Source organism: Bos indicus, chromosome 18 (genome assembly GCF_029378745.1).
Source record: "Bos indicus isolate NIAB-ARS_2022 breed Sahiwal x Tharparkar chromosome 18, NIAB-ARS_B.indTharparkar_mat_pri_1.0, whole genome shotgun sequence".
Classification (NCBI taxonomy): domain Eukaryota; kingdom Metazoa; phylum Chordata; class Mammalia; order Artiodactyla; family Bovidae; genus Bos; species Bos indicus.
In genome coordinates, this window is record NC_091777.1 from 44,003,799 (window position 1) to 44,031,657 (window position 27,859).

Here is a 27,859-nt window from a genome sequence, read left to right on the forward strand (position 1 = left end):
TAAAGATTTAATGTTCAAAATTAAACAAAGCACTGTTAGAAACTACAGCAAAATAAATGTTTCCTCTTGGTGTGGAGAATGCCTTTCAAGGCAGGGTTGTAAAGGGAAGAACTGTGAAGCTTAACAACATAAAATCTGTTTGGAAAAAAAAGATATATATATATATTTTTTTTAAACTGGTATTGCTTGTAAAACAAGTTAAAGGAGAGAACATACTGGGAGAAATACTTGCAAACATACATTACCAAGGATTACTCTCCTTCATATACAAACGAACTCAAGAGCAACCCTGTGGTGAAGGAGGCAAAGGATAGAAATAGGTATTTCCAAGAGGACACGTGTAAGGAGCAAATAAACAGAAGTGAGGATGTAATCAACTCTAGAATGTATACACACTGTAATGATACCATTTTTGCCTGACCTCCCAAAATCAAAATGATCAATGATACCCACTGTAAGTGACAGGGACAGCGTAAAGGGACAAAGTAGGTGATTAAATAGTTAATCCCACTAAGGGATTGTAAGTAGAAAAAATATGGGAGACCCCTGTAAGTTAATGATTACTCAAAAGAGAAGACGCTTAGCAACAAAACCAGGCAACAGAAGCACCAGACATGCCCCAAAACAATAAAACAATCGTGGCATGAGACCCATATCCTGCCCAGTGAGCTCAGTAAGTTAATGATTCCCAGGACGTGCTCTCTGCACACATAAGAAAACAATACTTTGTGGACTTGGCCTGACCATGTAGGAAGCAGAAAACTCCCCGCTCCACCTGGAGGAGGAGCTGATGATGGAAGCATGACGTCTACTCAAGAAAGACAAAGTTCTTCTCCCTCTCCCCACTTTTCCTTTGATTATAAAACTGTGGTCTGGTAAGTTCTCAGGGCGAAGCATCTCTTGCCTGCCTGCTTGTAAACCTCACAAGCATCCTATTCTAATGAATCACTTCTTATCTACCTCTGCTTCTCACTGAATTCTTTGCTGCGTTGAGACATAAAGAACTGTAGTACCAGAGCCCTTGGGAGCCCCTGAAATGACACAAATGGTTTCAGATGGCGACTGCGGCAGGATTGCGGTAAGATAAGAAGGTCTGGGGTCAGGTCCTAGAAGGCTCATGGGATGCCATGAGCCAAGAGTATGGAGGAAGATACTCCACCAATGGCTGCCTGTTTTAGACAGGCTGATCAACCCCAAAGGCTTTGGGGCTCTGATCAAGAACTGGGTAAGGGTCAAGTGAATGATATTATGGATGTCTGAAGGAAAAACAAACAAAAAACTGGAGGAATGGTGGTCATCAACATGAGTTGCCATAAAAATGTGGCAAGGGATCATAAAGATGTGGAAGGGATCAGCTGACAATGGAAATGGTATGCAAAAAGAAAGACATTTTACTGTTTGGACTGCTTCTGACAGGGTTTGGCAATCTACACTGTTTTTAAGTCTGAGACTTTTCTTCTATATTCTGTTTCTATCCCTGTTAAAACTCAAGTCTGTAAACTTAATTTTTCCAGCTGTTATTTGTAAACTGATAAATCTGCATTGCAGTCTGTTTTATGAATAAGTTTAAGAATGAAACTGAAATCTCTGAATACATGTAAGCCGTGTCTTTTTGTCTTTAGATAATATTGCTGAGGTTAATTTGTGAATGAGCTCAATTTAACTGGCTTTGAAAAATAAAGTAAGCACTTACAAAATAAAACACTTCCAAATATAAGAGAAACTAAGCTAAATGGATTATAGGTTCACATGATTTCAGAAATATTTAATATTAAATTAATGTTTGGTATTGAAGTTTGTAGTTTAAGTTTGTTAATATAGATATGTTTTTAGACTCATGAGTATTAAGTATAAATACTTTATCTGGGTTTACTAAAAGTTAATAAGTTCATACAATATTTGTTGTACAATTTGTCAACAAAAAAATTAACCCGTTATTGTCAGACTTTTGCCATCCTGATATCCTTGTAGCATGGCAACAATCTGCTCCTAAATTAAAAAAAAAATTAAGATAGATATACAAAAGCTGCAAATTAAACAGTCAGGGATATGGGGAATCCAAGATGGCTGCTTGGCTCTTCCTGGCTCCCTGGCCAACTCTGTCTTCTACTTAATGGGTGAAAGCCTTCCTTGGCTACAAAAGCTGATGCCATACAGTGAAAAATAAAAAGGTTTAAAATGAGCTCTTTTATTTAGGGTATACCTTTTACAATTTTTAGTATTCAAGGCACCTGATTTATTGGACAAATTAAATATGCCTATGTGATGAATTAACCAGACTTACTTTACAAACAAATTAATCTTAACTTGGCTATCTTTGGTAACTGCTACTGCTAAGTCGCTTCAGTCGTGTCCGACTCTGTGCGACCCCATAGATGGCAGCCCACCATGCTCCCCCGTCCCTGAGATTCTCCAGGCAAGAGTACTGGAGTGGGGTGCCATTGCCTTCTCCGGTCTTTGGTAAAGATGAGGGTAATTTTAGAAAAAAGTAATGTTTTAATAGATACTAAATTTTAGTTTTGCTCCTTGAGGTCAGTATCTACTATCTAAAACTCACTTTTCAAATAGCTCTTTGTTGTTATATTACTGAGAAGCCTAACAGAGTTCTTAAAAAGGTATTCTAAACTTGTTTCTAAAGCTGATCACTGTAATCTATCTTTGGATAAAGACTAAATGCTTATAATTTATAATCGGGGATATATACATTAGAAAAAAAATCATTTAAAGGATTGTATCTCGCCTAGATCACAGGCTTATCAGGTATTCTTAAGTACATTATGCTCAAGAAAACTGAAGGGAATCAACTTCCAAGATGTAGGGTAGTTTGCTCCTAATTACTCAAAGTGTCCAACAGAGGACTTCCTGAGCCCTGATGTCAGTCTTCCCCTCCCTCTGACTCTTACAAGTGCTGACCCTTTATTTCCATTTGCAGCTAGACCAAATCTTGCTCATTGCCAACACCACTGGGATACCCTCTGTAGTATTCCTTACAAACAATTTCTTGGCCAGTAACACCTGGTTGGGAGACTGCTTTGGGAGGGATAACATCTAAAGTTGTAAGTACAAATCTTGAATCAGTTACAAGGTAGACTGACACAGGAAGGAAACTTTTGGCTAGCTAACTATTGCTCGGTGAAACCTGCTATATCCATGAAAAGGGCTGCTCCAATGAGGGCTGTCTCACAGGTGGGAACTGCTGTTCCAAACCAAGGCTGTTATCCTAGGGGACAACATACCCAGGGCTTCTGAGGTGGCTCAGTGGTAAAGAATCGCCTGCCCAATGCAAGAGACATGGGTTCTATCCCTGGGTCAGGAAGATCTCCTGGAGAAGGTAATGGCAACCCTTTCCAGTATTTTTGCCTGGAAAATCCCATGGACAGAGGATCCTGGCAGGCTATAGTCCATGGGGGAGCAAAGAGCCAGACGTGACTTAGTGACTAAATAACAAAACGCATCCAAGAGTGAGGAAAGGCCTCCTTTGTATCCCAAGCTACCTAAGGGGCCCATTTTCAGCTGAGCTAGCACCCGCAGCAGTATAAGTTACCAACCAACTGCCCTGATGGTTCTGCCTCTGAGAGAAACTTCTGATAGAAATCAAGAAACAGTAACAGTTCACGTGCTTTTTTCAACATCCGACCTAAGTCTGGCAGAGGGTAAATTGGGAAGTTTTTCTGGGATCCCTGAACTTTTCACAAAAGAGTTTACCAGGTTGATCCAATCTTTGGATCTCACCTGGAGAGATTTACAAATCTTATCCCACTGCTGCACTCCTGAGAAAGAACAGCACAAAATACTGGCAGCCAGAGTCCACGCTGACCAAATGGCAGCTCAAGCCCAAGAGGGCCATGCAGTACACCACTTGGGCAACTATGCTGCTCCTGAGCCAAATCCACAATGAAATCATCAGATCCACTTTGTTGAGAGCAATAGATGGGACCATATGATTAATTGTTTAATAGAGGGTATGAAAAAGCTCACAATGGGGGCTTCCCTGGTGGTCCAATGGTGCAAAAATCCACCTTGCAATGCAGGGGATACAGGTTCAATCCCTGGTCCGGGAAGATACCACATGCCGCGGAGCAACTAAGCCTGTGTGCTACAACTACTGAGCCCACCCGAGCCTCAACTATTGAAGCCCACGAGCCCCAGAGCCCGTGCTCCACAAACGAGAAGCCACCGCAATGAAAAGCCCCTGAACTGCATAGAAGAGTAGCCTCCAGCTCACCACGACTTGAGAAAGCCTGCGGGCAGCCAATAAAATAAAATACACAAATAAAAACAGTCACAACTTGGGGGCAGGAGTTTGTTTTAAAAAGAAAAAGCTTACAATGAAACCTGTCAACCATGAAAAAAAAGTGAAAGAATTCCAATAGGGACCAGATAAAAATCCTACAGTTTTTCAAGGGAGATCAATAGAAGCATTTAAAAAGTGTACCTAGGTGGATCCCTCCTCGCCTGAGGGACAGGACTTTTTGGCTCTACATTTCATAGCCCAGTCTTCCCCAGACATCAGAAATGAAATTCAAAAAAGCCAACTGTGGGTCCTCAGACTCCTGAGAGTGATTTGCTCTGATTGGCTTACTTGGTTTTCAATAATAGGGATATGGCCAAAAAGGTTGAATACACCCAGAGAGATAAACAAAAGGCCCAGATGATGACAATGGCTGTGTCCACTCTGAGACCACCACAGGAAAGGCCAGGATTTTTAGGCCAATCTGGCCACGGTAGACCATAAGGCCCATAGGTACCCAGACAAAATCAGTGTGCTCTGTGAGGACAGAAGGGACACATTAGAGAAAGATTGTGATGGATGAACCCTTTGCAAACAGCCAAGGTATTGAAAGAGGGAATGCCCCAGGCACCAGAGAGTTGGGGGGTGGAGTCGGCCTTCTTTGATGATTTCACAATCAAAAGACTGACGGGGCCCAAAGCCAAAAATGGCTCTGCTCAGACATGGCATCTACATAACTAATGCGGAGCCTTGGGCAGTCACTGAAATGGCGGGTCACTTGATAAAATTTCTCACAGACTAACACAACCTTCTCGGTCTTAACCCAAAGGATGGGAAACCTTAACTGTAAGAAATATGCAATGGGAGTGTCAGGCGAGAGACAGGGGCACATTTTCCTGCGACCCCTTTCGTACAACATCAATGGCTGGTTATTTCCACATTCCTTTCTGTTTGTGACTGACTGTCCTATTTCTTTAATGGAAGGTATTCTTTAAATAAATTAGGGGCTACACTCTGTCCCTTGAGGGACAAGGAAACCACTCTCATCATCAAAGTGTTAAAGTGTTAGTTGCTCAGTCGTGCCCGACTCTTTTCGACCCCATGGAGTACAGCCCACCAGACTCCTCTGTCCATGAGATTTTCCAGGCAAGGATACTGGAGTGGGTTGACATTTCCTTCTCCAGGGGATCTTCCCAACTCAGGGATCGAACACATGTCTCTTGCACTGCAGGCAGATTCTTTACCAACTGAGCTACAAGGGAAGCCCTTCATCATCAAAGGATATTAACAAAAAATAGAAAAGAATAAATTAAATCTATAACTGAGATAAAAGACTCAATACACCCTAAAATATAAAACATTTAAGATTCCAGGCCTAATCAGAAACAGATTGAGGCCTTCAGTGACTCTCTTTTAGATTTAGAAACTGAGGAAAACGGTCTGGATCTTCAAAATCATGGCTGTAATCCTTCTTAATGACTTTTCCAAAGCTCATTGTTGTATTTCTTTTAATTTATACCTTTTTGTAGATTCATCCTCCAATGCTTAACATCTAAGAAGGCTAAAAGGATGATGCTAACCACAGTGACACTGACTGGCAGTTCTCCGAACAGAGAAGGGACAGTCAGCCAGGCGCTTTACTCCTTCCCCAGGAAGGCCAATGTTCCATCTCAGCCCGAAGTAGCTAATGATCAGTCACTGCCCTTTACCCGCTTTGAAGCATAAAAGGGTAAACACCTGGAGGGAGGAATGATATAGAGGAAAGGGACAAAGTAGGTGATTAAGTAGTTAATCCCACTAGGGGATTGTAAATAGAAAAAATATGGGAGACCCTGTAAGTTTGCTTAATCACAAAACCAGGCAGGCTTGCTTAGAAACAAAACCATGCAAGAGAGGCATAAGACATATGCCCAAGACAATAGAACAGTGGTGGCATGAGACCCACATCCTGCCCAGTGAGCTCAGGAAGTTAATGACCCCTAAGACATGCTCTCTGCCCACATAAAAAACAATAATCTGTGGACCGAGCTTGACTGTGTAGGGACAAGAAAACTACCCTGCTCAACCTGGAGGAAGAGCTGAGGATGGAAGCATGATGTCTACTCAAGAAAGACAAAGAAGTTCTTCTCCCTCTGCCCGGAGCATGGGCTCTATCTAGGGCACGTGGGTTTCAGTAGTTGAGACGCCTGGGATCCAGAGCTCAAAAGTCGTGGCACACAGGCTTAGTTGCTCCACAGCATGTGGGATCTTCCCAGGTCAGGGACCAAATCCATGCCTCCTGCACTGGCAGGCAGATTCCTCACCACTGAGCCACCAGGGAAGCCCCCCACTTTTCCTTTGATTATAAAACTATATAGTCCAGTAAGTTCTCAGAGTGCACCATTTCTCGCCTGCCCACAAGCATCCTATTTTAAAAAATCACTTCTTATCTACCTCCTCGCTGCTCACTAAATTGTCTTCTGTGCTGAGACATAAAGAACTGTGGTACCGGAGCTCTCTGGGGCCCCAAAAGATGACACAAACAGTTTCATAAGCAGTCACACACACTTGATAGGAATGTAAGGCAAGACCAGTTCTGGTGGGTTATTCAGATCAGATCAGACCAGATCAGTCACTCAGTCGCATCCAACTCTTTGCGACCCCATGAATCGCAGCACGCCAGGCCTCCCTGTCCATCACCAACTCCCGCAGTTCACTCAAACTCATGTCCATTGAGTCGGTGATGCCATCCAGCCATCTCATCCTCTGTCGTCCCCTTCTCCTCTTGCCCCCAATCCCTCCCAGCATCAGAGTCTTTTCCAATGAGTCAACTCTTCGCATGAGGTGGCCAAAGTACTGGAGTTTCAGCTTTAGCATCATTCCTTCCAAAGAAATCCCAGGGCTGATCTCCTTCAGAATGGACTGGTTGGATCTCCTTGCAGTCCAAGGGACTCTCAAGAGTCTTTTCCAATACCACAGTTCAAAAGCATCAATTCTTCGGTGCTCAGCCTTCTTCACAGTCTAACTCTCACATCCATACATGACCACAGGAAAAACCATAGCCTTGACTAGACGAACCTTTGTTGGCAAAGTAATGTCTCTGCTTTTGAATATGCTATCTAGATTGGTCATGTAATCGTTAAATCCACATCTAGAAATTTATCCAAAGGGAATATTCAGCAAACTGTGCAAAGATGCTCACAGGAGAGCTGTTGACAATAAAAATTTGGAAGATGCCTTAAGAATGAAGTTAATAGCTACCCTACTTGGCACTTATTACCAGTAGATACCATGCTGAGCCTGAATAGATCGGAGGAGTCTCACATCCTTCTAAAGACCCCTGATCAGAAGATGAGACCAGGTGCTCAAAGCTTAAGTACCAAATAAAGGTGTAGGGGGATGTGTGTGGCTGTGAGGGATCTTTACATTTCTTGGTATTTTCTGAACATTTTGCAATACTGTTCTCAATCAGAAATATATACTAACAAAGCTATGTTTAAAAGGAAAAAAAAACTTGAATTCTCTGGAATTTATTTTGATGGTGCTTCTTCATGAAGTTGTTTTAAAGCCCATTTATTTAAAACAGAACATAATCAGACCATGAAGCTTCACTGACCATTAAACATCACGAGGATACACAGATTTGAAAGACAACATGAATTGCCCTGATTTAGTTGGCCAGATTACTTCTGAGCACCTGTCTATGTTACTCTCAAGCACAAACACGGGAGGAAAAACAGAATGTCCCCCAAACATTCTCATTTTTGTATGACTGACATCTGTAGAGTTCTTTTTAGACTAAAATGACATGGTTGGGAACCTCAGCTGAATAGCACTTGGCCATATCCACAACATGTGATTTTTTTTTTTCCCCACTAGATTTAATGTGAATTCTGCACATGACATGTTTGGATCCTTACAGCTGCCCAGGAAATTCCCAATTTTCTCCAAGAGTCTCCCTTTTGAACGCCTGCACTCTTTTTATTTTTATTTTTTTTCCAGTATTAAATATGTTACTCCCTATTTTCAGATACAGTCTTAATTGCTTAAAATATAAAGTATTCTTCCAGTGACAAAAGTACTACATGTTTATTTGCTTGCACTCTTTTTAAATTTTTTAAATTTTGGCGACCTGCACAATTCCTTCCAAACTCACACATTTTGTGTTTCTGGGTATGTCTTTTTTTTTTTTAATTGAAATATAGTTGACCACAATATTATGTTAGTTTCAGGTGTATGATATACTGGTTTGACATTTGCATACTTTATGAAATGATCACCATGGCAAGTCTAGTAGCCATCTGTTGCCATACAAAGTTATTACGGTATTACTGAATATATTCCTTATGCTTCATAGTCTATCCCCATGGCTTATAATATGAAAATTTGTAACCTTAATCCCCTTCACCTATTTCCTGTCCCCTGCAAAATGCCCACACTCTTCCGGCTCTGGCACAAAGCAACAAACTAAATCTTAAAAGAAACTATTCTACAAAAGCAACTAAAATATTTCCACAGACATAAGCATTGTCTGGAGTCTCAGAGACCTATGGCAAGTGTCACACCTAACTAAAAGCTCACGTGCCCTGTGAAAAGCTGGCAGATAGCTGTCTGCTGCTGCTGCTAAGGTACTTCAGTTGTGTCTGACTCTGTGCGACCCCATAGACGGCAGCCCACCAGGCTCCGCCTTCCATGGGATTCTCCAGTCAAGAACACTGGAGTGGGTTGCCATTTCCTTCTCCAATGCATGAAAAGTGCAAAGTGAAAGTGAAGTCATTCAGTCGTGTCCAACTCTATGCGACCCCATAGACAGCAGCCTACCAGGCTCCTCTGTCCATGGGATTTTCCAGGCAGGAGTACTGGAGTGGGTTGCCATTCTACTACCCAGAAAATAAAATTTTTGGTAATCCTGGGTCTGGCGTGGCTACCAAAGTCCCTTCTCAAACTCTAAAATAAACTCCAAACTCACAGGGCCCAGGACCTGGATTTAAACAAGACATCAGTCCACAAGGCCCTGAGTGAAAGGAACTCACACAGTCTCTGCTTGAGATTGGAGGACAAGTGCAAAAGCATTCGAAGCATTAACCAATTTTTTTTTAATTGGAGAATAATTGCTTTACAATATTTTGTTCATTGGAAGAAGGACTGATGGCTGAAGTTGAAGCTCCAATACTTTGACCACTTGATGCAAAGAACTGACTTATTAGAGAAGACCCTGATGCTGGGAAAGATTGAAGGCAGGAAGAGAAGGGGACAACAGAGGATGAGATGGTTGGATGGCACCACCAACTCAATGGCCATAAGTCTGAGCAAACTCTGGGAGCTGGTGATGGATAGGGAAGCCTGGCGTGCTGCAGTCCATGGGGGTCAGAGTCGGACACGACTGAGTGACTAAACTGAATTGATTTTGTTCGTTTCTGCCATACATCAACATGAATCAGTCATAGGTATGCATATGTCCCCTCCCTCTTGAACCTCCCTCCCACCTCCTCCCCATCCCACCCTTCTAGGTTGTCACAGGCACTGGGTTTGAGCTCCCTGTATTATACAGCAAATTCCCACTGGCTATTTTACATGTGGTGATATATATGTTTCAATGTTACTTTTTCAATTAGGCCTTTCCTCTCCTTCCCCTACTGTGTCCACAAGTCTGTTTTCTGTGTCTGCGTCTCCACTGCTGCCCTGCAAACGGGTTCCTCCGTACCATCTTTCTAGATTCCATATATATCCATTAATATATATTTTTCTCTTTCTGACTTCGCTCTGTATAATAGCCTCAAGGTTCATTTACCTCATTAGCAATGACTCAAGTGCATTCCTTTTTATGGCTGAGAAATATTTCTCTGTATATATGTACCTCAGCTTTTTTATCCATTCATCTGTCAATGGACATCTAGGTTGCTTCTGTGCCCTAGTTATTGTAAATAGCCCTGCAATGAACATTGGGGTATATGCATCTTTTTCAACTATGGTTTATTCAGGGTGTATGCCCAGTAGTAGGATTGTTGGGTCATATAGTAGTTTTATTCCTAGTTTTTTAAGGAATCTCCACAGTGGCTGTTTCAATTTACATTCCCATTAACACTGCAAGAGGGTTCCCTTTTTCCACACATTCTTCAGCATTTATTGCTTATAGACTTTTTGATGATGGCCATTCTGACTGGCATGAGGTGGTATCTCATTGTAGTTTTGATTTGCATTTCTCTAATAATAAGCGATGTTGAGCATCTTTTCATGTGTTTATTAGCCATCTGTATGTCTTCTTTGGAGAAATGTCTGTTTAGCTCTGCTGGCCACTTTTGACTGGGTTGTTGGTTTTTCTAGTATTGAGCTGTATGAACTGCTTGTATATTTTGGAGGTTAATCCTTTGTCAGTTGATTCATTTGCTATTATTTTCTCCCGTTCTGAAAGGTGTCTTTTCTCTTTATTTATAGTTTCCTTGGAGAAGGAAACGGCAACCCACTCCAGTATTCTTGCCTGGAGAATCCCATGGACAGAGAAACCTAGCGGGCTACAGTCCATAGGGTCACAAAGAGTCGGACACAATCGAGTGACTTAGCATAGGCCACAGTCTTGCTGTGCAAGAGCTTTTAATTTTAATTTTAAAATTTAGGTTTAATTAGGTCCCACTTGTTTATTACCAATTGCTTTTTAAAAGGACAAATTGTGTAGTGCTCAAAATGCCATATGGTCATTTTTTTCTTTTCTAAAATAAAATCAGTGAAAAGATGAGTCAACTAACAGGACTGCTGTGACAAGAAACAGAATTCTTTGAAGCATTTTTCACACTTCTGGGATTCATCCCTACACACCCTGCCTGTGCTGGAAAGCTTGGAGACAGACACCCCCTTCCACCTCATCACCACTTTCTTCTTCTGCATGGAAGTTTGAGATGATTCAGTAAAACTCATCGTGATGGATCCGCGGCAAGGAGGAAGAGGAAAGCATTCCAGACCTGGGGAGGCCTCTCTTGGCCCCAGCTTGGGGGCAAGCCATCTCTGGGTACCTCCATCAAAGCATCTCTCTCGCTTCCCACCCAGATCCTCCACTGAATTACAGGGGCCCTAACAGCTGGGCCTCTGACATCACCAGCACCTGTTCAGTGACTGACACAGGCGGGCCTACAATATCACTGCTTGCCAGAGACACATGGCTAAGGGGAGGCCAGGTACTATTTTTACCTTAAAGAGGTGAATTGTGCAATGTATGAATATCCCAGTAAAGTTGGTACTTAAAAAAAAAAAAAGATGGAAGGGAGGGAAAGAAGGAGGGAGAGAGAAAGGGGGAGGGCAGAGCGGGGGATAGAGAGAAAAAAAAGAGAAGGCAGACATCCAGGGATCAGGGCATGGGGGATGCATAAACTCTAGCTATTCAAGTGTTTAAGGGCAGTGAACCAGTATCTTTGGTTTACTCTGAAAGGTATCAAAAACAAGATGTATTAATGTGCGGGGAGAGGGATGCATAGACGCACAAATACATGATAAGGTGACTGCAGCAAAATGTTAACAGGAGAATCTAGGTAATGAGTATACAGGGGTTCACTGTGACATTCTTTCAAATTTTCTACTATTTCCAAAATAAAATGTTGAGGGTCAAAAACTTTTGGCTATTCTTCCAAAAACATGGCCTAAATTGACTATAAAATTTGAGGCAAAAAAAAGTTACTAAAACAGGATGCAATTTTAAAAACTCAAAGCCTGTTTACCATAGATCCTCTTTGCCTTGGATTCCTGGAGCCAACCAGCCCGGGTTCCCAACCCCTTCCCCAGGCGTGTGAGAGTCTCAGCAACCAGATGTTAGTGAGCATAGGAAAGTTTAGCATGGGCTGTCCGGGTGGTCTGCTGAAGGGGCTCAAGGCCACCCTGAAGAAATCAAGCGACCTTTGGCCCGTCGAGCCTCACAGCACTTGTAAGGGATCCACAATTTCCACATTTCTCTTTTAAACAGTGAATCCAGTGCCCATTGCTTTGGGATTTACCTTGAGAGCGACTGAAAAATCAACGTCCTTGGTTTCCTTCAGGCCAAGTGGAATCAGGGGAATTGTAAATGCTTCCCTAGAAGGAACAGAGTAAGCTACATGAACATCCGCATCTCGGCCACTTTGCACACCCCCAGCTTGTCCCCCCACCAGACTCCAGCTCAGGTCCCCACCCCTCCTCCAGCCAAGCTAGTACACATCAGTTCATTTTCCGTAAAGACCACTCGGGGACTTCCCTGGTGCTACAGTGCATAAGAATCCATCTGCCAATGCAGGGGACATGGGTTCAGTCCCTGGTCTGAGAAGTTTCCAGACGCCTAGAGCCCATGTCCCGCAACAAGTGAAGCCACCACAATGAGAAACCCGCGCACCACAACAAAGAGTTGCTCCACTCACTGCAACTGGAAAAAGCCTGCGTGCAGCAACAAAGACCAAGTGCAACCAAAAATAAATAATTTTTTTTTTTTAAAGGCCACTCAGGTCATGTCCTCGTCTTTGCTCCTAAAGGAGTCCCCATCCCCTTCTAGATGACCAAGCCTAACACATGAGGCCCCTACCAGCTGTATCCTGATTTATCCCTCCAATCACATTGCATCTTTGAATAACTGTCCTGAGGACCTCTGCACACCAGGGTCTGTGCCTCGCGTGCTCACTGCTCTGCGGTCTGGTGCACTGCCGCCATTTCCAGCCAACCCCCACCCTTCTCCTCCTCCTCCCTTCACTGCAGTGGGTCCCACCTCTCCTGCAGCCCTCCAACCCTGGGCTCTCACGTGCCTCCTCCCAAGGGGGGTATCCCTCTAGGTGTCACGGGGAAGGCCTTGAGGGCGGGGGCCCCATCTGACACCTAAGTGCACCTGGCTCCCAGCCCTGGGTCAGGCCCTGGCTGGCTATCTCCCCACCACCTCCTCTCCCCCCACCAACCACCTGGTTACCCCAAAGGTCACTCTGGGCGTGGTCTCAGGGGCAGGGCCAGTGGGAAGTGAACTGGGCTCAGCTGTGTTTTGCCAACAGGGATTTCGCTCCCTGACCTGTAACAGGAGACCTCCTGGGGCCGCTCAGCCTGGCCAGGGAGGAGGCCAGGAATGCAGGCGGGGTGAGTGGACAATGGGCTGTAAGCTGAAGCTGCCTCTGTGGGGGACAGAAAACAACGGGGCTGTGCTGAAAGCAGGCGAGTCCCAATGGGGTACATAGCTTCCCCAAGGCCTGCCAGGAAAGCTGGATCCTGCTAGAAGGAGATGAGGACAGGCTGGGCCGCTCTCTGCTGGCTTCACCCCGACAGGGCTGGCGGCTAGGTCTGCTCTTCCTGTGATCGTGTAACAGCAGCCAGCATCCCCAGGCTCCTGGCCAGGACTCCCCACCCTCTCCATCTTGCACTAATATAACATTTTCCCATAACCTCGGGGCTCCCTGTGTTTTCTCATCTGCATGAGATTGTTTCTTCCCTGTCTACCTCATAGACGTGTGTGAAGATCAGCTGTGCCAAGAAAAAAATAACGTGCTTTGAAAACAGGAAGAGGGCGGATGGAAATGCAAGATGTCATTATATATCTGCATATCTCTCTCCCCTCTTCCCCACTCCCAGGGACCAACTTTCCCACTCCCAGAAACCAATCAGCCGCTTTACAGCTGTACTGCAGTCACAACAGGGGCCTTAAGTGCGTGTCTTTGGGCAATATGCATGAACAGCCCTGTGTTTCACATACAGCGAGGCGGAATAAGAAACATCCTACTTGTATCACCAATGCTTGGCCCTGACTCATCTCATAGATGGAGAAGGGAATGGCAACCCACTCCAGTATTCTTGCCTGGAAAATCCCATGGACAGAGGGGCCTGGCAGACTACAGTCCATGGGGTTGCAAAGAGTCAGACACAACTGAGCATACAGCATGAGCTGAGGGAAGCCGTTCGCTGGCTGTACTGATTAGGGGTCAGAACTATGCTGGGAGCTCAAAGGTAAGTGAGCCAGGACACACAGCCTGGCTCATGGACGGCCACCAAGGAAGCAGAGGTTTCACCCGTGGCTCAGAAAAACCCCTTGGGGACAGTGCAGAGGACTGAGCAGGAGATGATCTGGAAAAGCACCTTTCAAAGATGATGGAAGGCTCTCCAACATTTGGTTCTGTTCATCTAGGGAATTTTTTTCTGACTGAGTTTTCCTTGGGGCTCCCTTACCTTTTGAAAAGTCCTACTTCTCCAGACAGAAAAGTATGTAAACTGTTCTTTAGCAGTTCTCAAGGTTATTTCCTCTTAAAGATGGACTTTTGGGGACCTCCCTGGCTGTCTAGGGGTGGGGACTTCACCTTCCAATGCAGGGGGTGCGAGTTCTATCCCCAGTCGGAGACCTAAGATCCCACATGCCTCGAAGCCAAAAAGCAGAACATAATCAGCAGAAGCAATACTCTAACAAATTCAATAAAAGCTTTTAAAATGGTCCATATAGGGAAAAAAAAAGATGGACTTTTCCTTCCAAGGTAGCTCACCTTGGGGAGGGAGAATTTCTGAGCTCTTCTGAAGGTCACACCTCAACATTTGGCCTCCCACAAAGACTCTCTAAGGGATGCTTTGGAATCAGAACATTTCTTTCTCGAATATTCAATGGGAGACATTTCCAAAGTGTCTCAGCTACACCATCCCCTCAGGGAACTTACAGAAGTCTCATGATCTTTGCTGGGAAAGGCAGCTTATTACATGTTTCTATAATCTATCAACAGAATGACTCAGAGTCAGATCGTGTGCGTGGTACTGAGGTGGAGAGGGAAGAAGATGGGGCTTCCTGGGCCCCACCTGGCAGGTTGACTCTCAGAGCTGACCACAGCTCCTGTTCCAGGGCCTCTTTATGGCAGAGGCATCACCCAGGCTATGTGACAGGTGCCATTTCCCTGCCTGAACCCAGCCACAAGGCTCTCCAGTAAACCTGTGTCCCAAGTGGCCCCAGGACAAATAAATGCCTTCTTCTCCAACTGGTCAGGTATCTCCAAGAAACCCTATAGGTTCTCTTTAACTCCTGCACCTTGCTCAAGCCCGAACCAAATCAAAGCGGGGCTGGCTACCCCTGGGGCCTGTCTGTGTACCATCCCTGATGCAGGCATTTCCCAAGGCTCAGAAAGTACCTGACAGAAGCATTGCCCCTACTTACTCTGTGTTCTGATAGACTCCTACTGAGATGTTGAGCCCCTCCAGCTCTTCCTTGAGCATCTGCAGGTCTGAATTCAAGAAGCTTAGTTCCAGGCGCACCTGCTCGCGTACCTTTTGGTTCGTGGCTGCTCTGTTAAAAGAGAAAGGGGGAGAGAAGCAACTTCAGCCAAGCATCCCCCAGTGGCCGGTTGAGCAGATACCCCACCCCTGTCCCTGTAGGGAAGCTCTGGGGGTCTGCCTGCAGATGGAGGTGCCAGCTGTGATCAGACAAGTGTCTCAGGGAGGCCGGGAACCTGTTCCATTTTGAGCCACATCTGTCCATACACGGACCTAGGATTTAGCCAATGACACTGAGCTGCTTAACTTGAATTTTATAAGAATTAGCCTTGAGAAAAGAAAAAGAAGTTTCTCCTAGCCACACGTAAGGGACCATAAATTATCTCCTTAAAAGGGAAAAGATGAGAAAAGACAGGGGGTGGGTAACATTCCCCAGCTCAGCCTGTGAGGCTGATATCACCCTGATTCAAAACCAGGGGAAACCACCACAAGAATACTAATCAGTATCTTTCATGTATATATATGTAAAAGTCCTCCACAAAATATTAGCAACCTGAACCTAGCAACATATACAGAGGACCAAGTGGGATTTATCCCAGGAATGCAAGGTTGGCTTAATATCTGAAAATCAATTAATGTAACATACTAAAGCAACAGAATAAGGGACCAAAAAAAAAAAAAAACCTGTCATCTCAATAGATGCAGGAAAAAAAAGCATGTGATAAAATCCAACACAGATTTACGGTAAAAATCCATAACAAGCTAGGAATAAAAGATAATTTACAAAGCTTGATAAATGACATCTACAAAAACCCACAGCTAACATCATATTTAATGATGAAAGATTGATGCTTTCCCCCTTATGATCAGGAGCAAGGCAAAGATGTCCATTCATGCTACTTCTTATCAACACCATACTAGAGATTCAAGCCAGTAGCAATACGGTAAAGAAATGAAAGGCATCTAAACCGAAAGGAAGAAGTAAAACTTTATTCACAGCTGACATACTCTTGCATGTATAACATCCCCAGGCACCCAGAAAACGAATACTGGAACTAATAAATTTAGCTAGGTCAAAATACAAACATCAATTGTATTTCTATATACTAGCAACAAGACATCTTAAAATGAAATTAAGAAAACAATTTCACTCGTAATAGTATCAGAAAGAATAAAATACTTAGGAATAAAATTAAGAAAAGAAGCAGAAGTCTCGCACACTGAAAACTTCAAAACACTACTGTGATATTAAACGGACAGGCATTTCATGTTTATGGATTGGAAGACTCACTATTGTCAAGATGTCAGTTCTCTCCATGTGAACCATCAATTCCAATCAATTCCCATCCCGGACTTTCCTAGTGGTACAGTGGATAAGAATCCACATGCCAATGCAGAGGACACAAGTTCGATTACCGGTTGGGGAAGATTCCACATGCCGTGGAGGAACTAAGTCTGAGCACCACAACTACTGAGCCCTGGCTCTATACAGCCTGTGAACCGCAACGACTGAGCCCATGCGCTGCAACTTCTGAAGCCCCTGTGCCTACGGCCTGTGCTCTACAGCAAGAGAAGCCCGTGCACTGCAACCAAGGGTAGCCCCCGCTAACCACAACTAGAGAAAGTCCCAGACACAAAGACCCAGTGCAGTCAAATAAATAAGCAAGATCAACTTAAAAAAATTTGAAAACCGCAACTCCAATCTAAACCCTAGTAAGCTTTTTAGGAGGAACTAACAAACCGATCCTAAAATTTATATGGAAATGCAAAGGACCTAGAAGAGCCAAATAATTTTGGGAAAAAAAAAAAAAAAGTTTGAGGACTTATGCTATCTGATTTTAAACTTCCTATAAAGCCTCAGTAATCAAGACAACGTGGTACTGGCATAAGGACAGGCAATGGAACAGAACAGAATCCAGAAGTAAATTTTTACATTTATGGTACATTGATTTTGACAAAGATGACAAGAAAATTCAAGGAGCAAAAGTCTTTCTGATGAATGGTGCTGAAGCCATTGGACATTTCTACGCATGTCAGTGTCCCCAAGACCACCCCTAGAGTCAGTGGGTGGGACTTGCAGGACTCAGGATATAGTTGTGCTCACTGCTCTGGTTTATTACAGCAAAAGGACATCCAGCAAAATCAGCTAAGGGAAAGGCGCATGGGGTGAGGTCTAGAGGAAACTAGGCACAGGCTGCTAAGAGTCCTCCTTCCCAGAGGGGTCACACTGCTGCTGCTGCTAAGTCACTTCAGTCGTGTCCGACTCTGTGCGACCCCATAGATGGCAGCCCACCAGGCTCCCCCGTCCCTGGGATTCTCCAGGCAAGAACACTGGAGTGGGTTGCCATTTCCTTCTCCAATGCATAGAAGGGAAAAGGGAAAGTGAAGTCGCTCAGTCGTGTCCGACTCCTAGCAACCCCATGGACTGCAGCCTACCAGGCTCCTCAGCCCATGGGATTTTCCAGGCAAGAGTACTGGAGTGGGGTGCCATTGCCTTTTCCGAGAGGGGTCACACAGGACATGCTTAATTCCTCCAGCAAAGGGTTGTGACAACATGTGTGTAAAAACTATCATCCAAGGAAGATCACCAGGGTTTTTACTGGGAGTTCGTCAGGTAGACATCCCTGCCTAGCATGTTCCAAAATTTAAGACTCCAAGAAGGAAAGCAGGTATTTGCTATAAATCACATGGTTTGTCTGCCTGCAATGTGGGAGACTGGGTTCAATCCCTGGGTTGGGAAGATCCCTTGGAAAAGGGAAAGGCTACCCACTCCAGTAGTCTGGCCTAGAGAATTCCATGGACTGTATAGTCCATGGGGTTGCAAAGAGTCAGACACGACTGAGCGATTTTCACTTCACTTCACATGGTTTGTGGAAATAGTTTAAGTATAGTGAGCTCCTCTTATCAGTTCTAGGAATGAGGGGAACTCTCCTGAAATCTACATTTCCACACACCAGCCAAGTGCCAACCTTGCAAGCAGGGCTTTCTAAAGATAGACTTCTCAGGCCTGCGACAATAACTCTTTTCTGCACAATGTGCAAAAAATAAATCTCAATCTAAGCATTACACCAGACCAGGTATCAAGTCAAACTGGATCAGACGGGGGTTGGGGGTGGAAGGGAGACTCCAAGGAGGGGATATATAAAAACTTACAGCTGATTCAGGTTGTTGTACAACAGAAACCAACATTGTAAAGCAATTATCCTCCAATTAAAAGTAAAGTTTTAAAAAATGGATCAGAGACCTCAGTAAAACTCCTAGAATGAAATCTTTGTGACCTCAAATTGGACAAAGTATTCTTGTTATTGTTCAGTAGCTCAGCCGTGTCTAACTCTTTGCTACCCCATGGACTGCAGCACGCCAGGTTTCCCTATCCTTTACCATCTCCTGGAGCGTGCTCAAACTCATATCCATTGAGTCGGTGACGCCATCCAACTATCTCATCCTCTCTCATCCCCTTCTCCTGCCTTCAATTTTTCCCAGCATCAGGGTTTTTTCTAATGAGTCAGTTCTTCACAACAGGTGGTCAAAGTATTGGAGCCTTCAGCTTCAGTCCTTCCAATGAATATTCAGGATTAATTTCCTTTAGGATTGACTGGTTTGATCTCCTTGCAGTCCAAAGGACTGTCAAGAGTATTCTCCAACACTACAGTTCAAAAGCATCAATTCTTCAGTGCTCAGCTTTCTTTATGGTCCAACTCTCACATCCACACATGACTACTGGAAAAACCATAGCTTTGACTAGACAGACCTGTGTCGGCAAAGTAATATCTCTGCTTTTTAATATGCTGTCTAGGTTGGTCATAGCTTTTCTTCCAAGAAGCAAGCGTCTTTTAATTTCATGGCTGCAGTCACCATCTGCAGTGACTTTGAAGCACAAGAAAATAAAGTCTGTCACTATTTCCATTGTTTCCCCATCTATTTGCCATGGAGTGATGGCAAAGTAGTCTTAGTTACACACCAAAAGCACAAAAATCCATAAAAGAAGAAACATTAATTTGAGTTGTCAAATTTTAAACTTCAGTGTTTCAGAAGTGAAGTGAAGTGAAGTGAAGTGAAGTTGCTCAGTCGTGTCCGACTCTTTGTGACCTCATGGACTCTGTCCATGGGATTCTGCAGGCAAGAATACTGGAGTGGGTTGCCATTTCCTTCTCCAGGGGATCTTCCTGACCCAGGGATTGAACCCCGGTCTCCCGCACTGCAGGCAGACGCTTTAACCTCTGAGCCACCAGGGAAAAAAGAAGAAGAAGAAAGCCACGGACTGGGAGAAAATATTTGCAACTTGTGTATCTGATCAAGAATCTGTATCTAGAAAACATAAAGAGTTCTGTTAATTAAATAATTAAAAGATCACTCAACTTTTTTAATGGGCAAAATATTTTTTTAATTGAGTTATAACTGACATACAATATTCTATTAGTTTTAAGTGTACAATATAATGATTCAAAATGATCACCATAATAAATCTACTTGCCATCTGTCATTATACATGGTTAGAGAATCTTTTCCTAAGATGAGAACTTTTAAGATTTACTCTTTTGGCACGTTTCAAACATACAATCCAGCATTATTAACTGTTGTCACCATGCTGTACATCACATTCCCATGACTTATTTTACAACTGGAAATCTGTACTCATTTCATCTGCCCTGCAACCCCTACCTCTGGCGACCACCATCAGTTCTCTGTACCTGTGAGCTTGGGTTTTAAAATATATACATTTATATAGTTATTTGGCTGTGCCAGGTCTTAGTTGTAGCCCTCTGGATCTTCAGTCTTTGTTTCTTTGTTGCAGCATGAGGAGTCTTTAGTCCTGACATGTGAACTCTCAGTTGCAGTATACAGGATCTGGGGGTTTATTTTGTTTTGTTTTGATTCCACATATAAGTGAGATCACACACTATTTGTCTTTCTGACTTATTTCACTTAGCATAATGCCCTCAATTTCCATCCATGTTGTTGCAAATGGCAAGACTTTATTCTTTTTTATAGCTAAATAATATTCTGTGTGTGTGTGTGTTTGCGTGTATCACATTTTCTTTATCCAGCCATCCATTGATGGCCACTTAGTTTGTTTCCATACCCTGGTTATTATAAATAATGCTGCAATGAACCTGGGGTGCCTGTATCTTTTCAAAGTAGGTTTTGCGTTCTTCAGATAAATACCCAGAAGTGGAGTAGGTGGGTCCCATAGCAGTTCTAGTCTTAAGTTTTTGAAGAATCTCAATACTGTTTTCCACAGTGGCTATACCAACTTACAGACCCACCAATGGTGTATAAGTGTTAGGAATATTTTCTTAATTTATCTTGCTGATAGTTCATCATTAGTGTATAGAAATACAATTGATTTCTGTATATTGATTTTGTATCCTGTAACTTTACTGAATTCATAAAATAGGCAAAAGATTTGAATAGACATTTTACTAAAGAAGTTCTATAAATGGCTAATAAGCACATGAAAAGATGCTCAGTGTCTTTAGTCAATAGGAAAATGCATGTTAAAGACATAATAAGATACCAATACAAAACTATCAGATTGGCTATAATTAAAGAAGAAAAGACAATAACAAGTATTAGTGAGGCTGTACAGAGAAACTAGATACGTCATACATTGCTGAATGTAAATGACACAACCACTGGGCAGAACAGAGAGGTAGCTTAGAAAAATGTTAAAACATAACTTATTGTAAAACCAAGTAATTACACTCCTAGAATCTACACAAGAGAAATGAAAACATATGTCCAAACCAAGACATGCATGTGACTGTTTATAATAGCATTATTCCTCAGCCAAAAAGTAGAAAACAATCCAGATATGCAACAAGCAAATGGATAAGCAAAATGTACTATATTCATTAAACAGAACAGTGTGAAGCTGGATGGAGGAACAGACTTTACCCGAGTTCCCAAAGGAGGGGTTTTGCTACCTACTCAAAGGTCTTCCAGGTGCGAGCTCCTTCTACAGATTCAGAACCACTGCCCAAGCAACAGTGGCAGTGGCAACCAAGCTCTAAGCCGGGCCTTGCTGAGTACACTCCCTTGGACCATCCTGGCAAGTCTTCAGCCATGGTTCCGGCCAAGTGCCAGAAGTGCCCTCCTGTCACACATGAGGACCCCTGAGGGTCGCCAGCAAGAGCTCCAGCCAGCCAGAAACAGTAACTGACCACCTCCCCATCCTCAGCTGATGAAAACCCACCTACCTGACCCTGACCTGCTTTGTTCACCACCTGCCCACCTTTCCTCCAGAGAGCAAAGCACTAAACCACTTCCCCCGGAGTCAGACCTCCCCCGGGGACTCTCCACGCCCTGCACATAGATGGGTTCATCGGTTTCTCTTCATGGTGTCTTTATACTCCCTTCGCTTTCTCTCTCCCTCTCTCTACCTCCCTTCCCTCAGCTTGTTCTCCATGACCAGCCAACAAGCTTACGCCCACTCAAAAGGAGCAGTCAGTCGTAGGGAATTCCCCAGTGGTCCAGTGGTTAAGACTCTGTGCTCCCAATACAGAACACCCAGGTTTGATCCCTGGTTGAGGATCCCACATGCCACAGCTAAAGAACCTGCATGCCACAACAAAGATCCAGTGTGCTGTAACTAAAACCCAGCACAGGCAAATAAATATGTATTTTTTTAAAAAGAAAAGAAAGAAAGAGCAGTCATGACCTGGCTGCAAATAGGATGGCACGTGCCCTTTCACTGACCAGTAAGTTTTCATTCATGCATAGTCTGGGCTCCCCAGCCAGGAAATGAGATGTTGGAAGCTCAGCTGGTGAATATCATTGGTTTAGGAATTTTTTTGGAGAAGGACATGATGACCAGTAAGAAATGAGTTTTGTATCACAGTACACTACACGCATACACATATACCTCCTACCCCAAAAACAAGTCTCGGAAACTTCCCGGCACTCCAGCGGTTAAGTGGCTCAGTTGCGTCTGACTCTTCGGGATCCCATGGACTGCAGCCTGCCAGGCTCCTCTGTCCATGGGATTTTTGCAGGCAAGAATACTGGAGTGGGTTGCCATTTCCTTCTCCAGGGGATCTTCCTGACAGGGATTGAACCAGGGTCTCCTGCATTGCAGGCAGACTCTTTACCGTCTGAGCCACTGGGGAAGCTGGAGGTTAAGACTCTGTGCTTCCACTGTAGGGGCGCAGGTTCCATCCCTGGTTGGGGAACTAAGATCCCATATGCCATGGCTCTGCCGTACATGTGATACTCTCCGATATATTCTATTCAACTCTCATAACTTTCCTGTTTTGTTCATACACAATGTTTTTTATTCACTGATAAGCCAAAGGTCCATTTCAAGATGTTTCTTTTGTATGCTTAATTTGTTTTATTAGCAAGCAAAGCCCTATAAAGGATGGTTTCATCTAGTCTTCAGACTCAGATTAATTTTTTTTCTTTTTTGGTCCTCTGAGGCATTTTGTTTGTATGTATTACATCCCTAGAAAAAGAATCCAAGGATTTTCCCTCCTGTATGTTTTCGTCTTGCTTCTTCATGGTCCATGATGCCAGCTGAGGTTGTCAGTACAATGAAACCAAACTGACAGGATGGGAGCAGGTTAATCTTCATCTTGACTAATCTGGAAGTAAGGAAGCTCGTAAGTCTCCTCGTCTGATGCAACCACACAAACCCAATCACGAAGATTGTTCCTTTTCAGGTATTCCTTGCTGCTGCTGCTGCTGCTGCTGCTGCCGTTAAGTCACATCAGTCGTGTCCGACTCTGTGTGACCCCAAAGACTGCAGCCCACCAGGCTCCCCTGTCCCTGGGATTCTCCAGGCAAAAACACTGGAGCGGGTTGCCATTTCTTCTCCAATGCGTGAAAGTGAACTCGCTCAGTCGTGTCCGACTCCTAGCGACCCCATGGACTGCAGCGCACCAGGCTCCTCTGTCCATGGGATTTTCCAGGCAAGAGTACTGGAGTGGGGTGCCATTGCCTTCTCACTATTCCTTGCTAAGGTACTTCAAATATCTTTTAGAGAACTGTTTCTCAAAAACGACTATGATTTTATTCTTGAAGCATTCAATGTGAATGACATTCCCAAGATTTCCAGTCTTGCCATTCACTTCAACTTTCTCCCGCAATAACTGTTCAAAATACCCAGAATCAAAAATTCCATCTTCTACTGGATGAGTAAGATCCAAATTAAACTTCCAGGTTGACTTCTTAGGCTTCTTATCTTTCTTCTGCACCATCTTGAAGGCTTGCCATGAGATCACAGCAATTCTCATAACTTTTTAAAAAATCATAAAGTTTGAAACTTTACAATTCTGATTCTCTGACACCAGCTGGGTGCCCAACAATTCAATTCAATTCTGTCACTAACTCCCAGAGTTAGCAGAGACCCCACAGATTCTGGGCTCAGTGCCACAAGGCTGCCCCACTTTAGGCACCAGTTCCAAGTTGGTGGGAGGGGAGGACACCTGTATTTCTGACCAGCCAGCTACAGATCAGAGGTTCCCACAACCCCTTTCTCAGCTTCAACAATTCACTGGAATGGCACACAAAATTCAAGAAAACCTTTTCCTGACATTTACTGTGGGTTTTTTTGTTTGTTTGTTTGGCCACAATGCAAGGCCTATGGGATCTTAGTTCCTCAACCAGGGATCAAACCCCCAGGGCATGCAGTGAGAATCCTAACCACTGGAGCACCAGGGAAGTCCCTACTGTGGTTTATGGTAAAGAATACAGCTCAGGAAAGCCAGGTGGAAGAGGATCCACAGGCCAAGGAGGGTGCGGAGCCTCCATGCCCTCTCCGGGCAGGTCTCCCTCCCTGATCCTTGATGTGTTCTCCAACCTCCAAGTTCCCCATCACTTAGCAGTTTAATGGAGGTTTCATTACTTCATTACGTGGGCATAATTGACTAAATCGTTGGCTACTGGTGATTAAACTCAATCTCCAGCCTCTCTTTCCCAGAAGTCCAGGGGAGAGGCTGAAAGTTCCGACCCGCTCAACAGGCTTGCTCTTTCTGATAAACAGCAAGCTCCCTAGCTCCCAAAGGCTCCCAACCCCCACTGGGTGTCATTTCATTAGCATACAAGTCACGCAAGTAATTCCAAGGGTTTTAGGAGCTCTGTGCCAGGAACCAGGCACAAAAACCAAACACTTTTTCTTTTTATTATACCACAGCAACCCACTGAATTGATTTCATTACACCCCATGGGTCACAACTTGCCCCTTGTAAAACCTGCAGTATAGAGATGTTACTGAGAACGTGACTGATTCACTAGCTGATAACATCCACGAGGGTACAAAGGAGGAAATTCTCCCTGTCCTTGGTATTGGGAACAGCTTCTTCTTAGTAAAGTATCTGATTTTGAATAATGGGTATGAAATGTGTTCCAGATCACATTCCCTTCTTACTGCCTGCCAGAAAACTCAGAGAAAAACATGGCCCACGTCTAACAGAGGATATAAGACCTTGTAGAGGGTACTAGTCTTACTTCCAACTAAATCTCTTTTATTCTTCTTCCACCTGCCCCCACATCCTCATCATTCTGTTAATCTTACACGCGATACAAGTGTGTTGTGTGTATGTGTGTGTGCGTGTTAGTCACTTAGTTGTGTCCAACTCTTTGCAACCCCATGGACTACAGCTCACCAGGCTCCTCTATACGTGGAATTCTCCAGACAAGAACACTGGAGTGGGTTGCCATTTCCTTCTCTAGGGGATCAAGTGTATTAAGGTGCCTCAAATACATTTTATTTGATTTCATTTTTTATTATCTTTTAAAAATTTTTCATTATTTTTATTTTATTTGGTTGCGCAGGCTCTTTATTGTAGCAGGCAGGCTTTCTCTAGTTGCAGCGCATGGGCTCTAGAGCTCATGGGCTCTCTAGTTGCAACTTGCTTGGGCTTTGTTGCTCCGAAGCATGTGGGATCTTAGTTCCCCAACCAGAAATCGAACTCATATCTCCTGCATTGGAGGGGGGATTCTTAACCACTGGACCACCAGAGAAGTCCTTCAAATACATTTTAGAGTGAGGCAAGACAAACAATTATAATTCCTGGAGGGACAAGACCTTTTTGCCTACTATCTCTCTGTATTTCTCCTGCAACCTTTTTTCACATGGTAGAGGCTTCACAAATTTCAGGTTATGAAAGAACAAAGGGCAGAGTCAAGATTACTCTTCAGAGTCAATGGTGTGGGGGTTGGGGGGGTTGGGGAAGAGACTGGTTCTTAGCAACAGAATGGGTCCAACTTAAATATGACGCTATAGGCCCTAAGACCTCCAACCAAATACCTGAAGAACCTCCAAATATGCTGGCGCTTTGCTTTTCCCACCTCAGTATACTGATCTGCCACTTCTTTTCAACTTGGCAACAACTTGAGGTTTAGGATTTACAACAAATCAGTGAGCTGCTCTTTGGATGTGGGCCTCTTCATGTGGATCATGGGTCACTCTGGAAAAAGCTGGTGGCCAGAGGGGCCCTCAGGGTGTGTTTCCACAATGCTGACCTTAAGGTACTATACTGATTCAGAAACCAACACTATAGTGTGTACCGTTCCTAATACAGATCAGGATTTTTCATGGATTCACTGGTGGAGGGGGGGCTTCTTCCATAAGATGCCACCCGTTTAATATGACACGTGTGCCAGCTCCCCTGTGCACCGGCTGGGGGAGGAGCTGGCCCAAATCAGGAATGAAGAACCAGAACCCTGGTCCCTTCAACACTGATGTTCTGTATCTGGGCTGCCTTTCTGGGTGAAAATGAATCCTCTCCAGGGTCTTCTTGGAAGAACATGGAGTTTCTCAGCTTTCACCTGTGTGTACTGCTCCTCTGAGATGCCTGTTATCTGGTAACTGAAGTTACAGCCAAGAGTTTCTGAGACCAGCCAGGATGAGGCAGAAGGGTGTTTTAGCCCTTTCCTGCCCTGGGTCTACTTTCTGGTCTGGACCACCAAGGAGAAGCCTACTCCTTTGACAGTGAAAGTGTTAGTTATTCAGTTGTGTCTGACTCTTTTTTTGGCTCCTCTGTCCATGGAATTCTCCAGGCAAGAAAACTGGAGTAGGTAGCCATTCCCTTCTCCAGGGGATCTTCCTGGTCCAGGGATCGAACCTGGGTCTCCCACACTGCAGGTGGATTCTTTACCGTCTGAGCCACCAAGGAAGCCCCTACTCCCTTGGGCATTTCATAAAGAGCCTACACACGCTGCAGAAGAATTAAAAGGTATCCCACTTACTCTCTCTGAGTGATCAATCCACCATGTGTGAACAGGGAAAGGAAGGCCACATTCAATGATTTCCTGTGGCTACTGACCACATCCATACACGTCCCTCAAGTGGCAGTTTCTGAGACCTTTTCCACCATTAGGATGCCCCATGGGATATATGGCTTCTTTGCCCCAAGTCCAAAATTTCTCTAAAATCCCCATGTTTTCTCTTAAAGGTGCACGTGAATTTGCATTCTGACCCACGTATGTCAGTTTATTTTAGTGTAATATTTTTCTTCCAAGTCTTTTAGTAAAATGTCCCTCTAGGAACAGGCTTGTTGACAGGCAATACAGGCTTGTACCAGCTTCAGAGACTTTATTGGAGCTGTGTGGCCTTAATCCATCTGACCCCAAATCCTGCTCTACCAGGGATTCAGGGAGACTGGAATAAGCACTGCCCAGTGCTCTGGTGTGGCCACTCGGCTAAGGCAGCAGATCAGCGGGTCTGGGAGGACATCTGCTCCCAGCCCACCTCTCAATGCAGGAAGGCAGATGCCCCCCAAGGCCTTGGCTCATACATCTCCCTGCCCAGACATCAGCCCCCCTCAGAACTGATAGTGTGAGCAGTCATGAACCTCAAATCACGCTCATACAGACCAACGTACCCCAGGGCACCCGTGTCCCAGGACTTCATCACCCTCTGGTTCAGAAGTCACAAACTGGAGGTCCATGGGACTTGCTTATCTGACTCTCTGGGTGTTTTCCTCCCCCTTGAACTAGCTGCCAGTATTTTAAAATTCAATTATCAGAAGATTTAAAAAAGGTAGGGGGTAGGAGGGTGGGGGGAAGGGGAGTCAGATCTCTGGCTTTTCCTGAAAAAAAAAAACTAGCAAAACTGGAGATCTGGCAACCCAGCCCTTGCCCTCCATATGGGCCACACTGGAGTTGCCCCACCCCTCCCACCCAGAGAGCATACGCCCTGCTCTTCACCACAGTCCCTACCACTCCCTACTGCCTCACAGCACTGGTCCCTTCACTCTTTCCCAGACCCCCCTGGCCCCAAGAAGGGACCCTAAAGCCCAAGATGTTAAATGACTGCCCTTGTTCAAAGAACCAGTTAGCTAAAATTGAGCTGTGTGACAACTTGGCTTTGAGTTTCACAAAGACCATCTGTTTTTGAGAAACATCATCACATGGCTACCCCAGCTTTTTCTCAAGGGAGGGAAAGGAGCTAGGAAAAGACAGAGGATATTGTCCTTGCTTAGCCTGAAAAGGCACGTTTAAAATACCTGATATTTTCCTAATTAAATTCCAGGA

At 44.3% G+C, this 27,859-nt stretch overlaps 1 protein-coding gene and 1 long non-coding RNA gene across 2 annotated transcripts in view; one reads left to right on the forward strand and one right to left on the reverse strand.

Moving 5' to 3' along the window:
• The window catches only part of RHPN2 (rhophilin Rho GTPase binding protein 2), a 70,586-nt gene that overhangs the window by 25,236 nt on the left and 17,491 nt on the right, over positions 1-27,859 (reverse strand). The window contains exons 3-4 of the mRNA XM_019979934.2: positions 15,327-15,455; positions 12,190-12,265 (exon numbers count right to left, since the gene is read on the reverse strand). Of these exons, the coding sequence (XP_019835493.1) occupies positions 12,190-12,265; positions 15,327-15,455 (205 nt within the window). The remainder of the gene's footprint in view (positions 1-12,189; positions 12,266-15,326; positions 15,456-27,859) is intronic.
• On the forward strand, positions 836-12,664 carry LOC109572823 (uncharacterized). Its single transcript, XR_002182857.2, has 3 exons — positions 836-1,078; positions 10,646-11,379; positions 12,159-12,664. It is a non-coding gene; the product is annotated as an uncharacterized lncRNA (long non-coding RNA).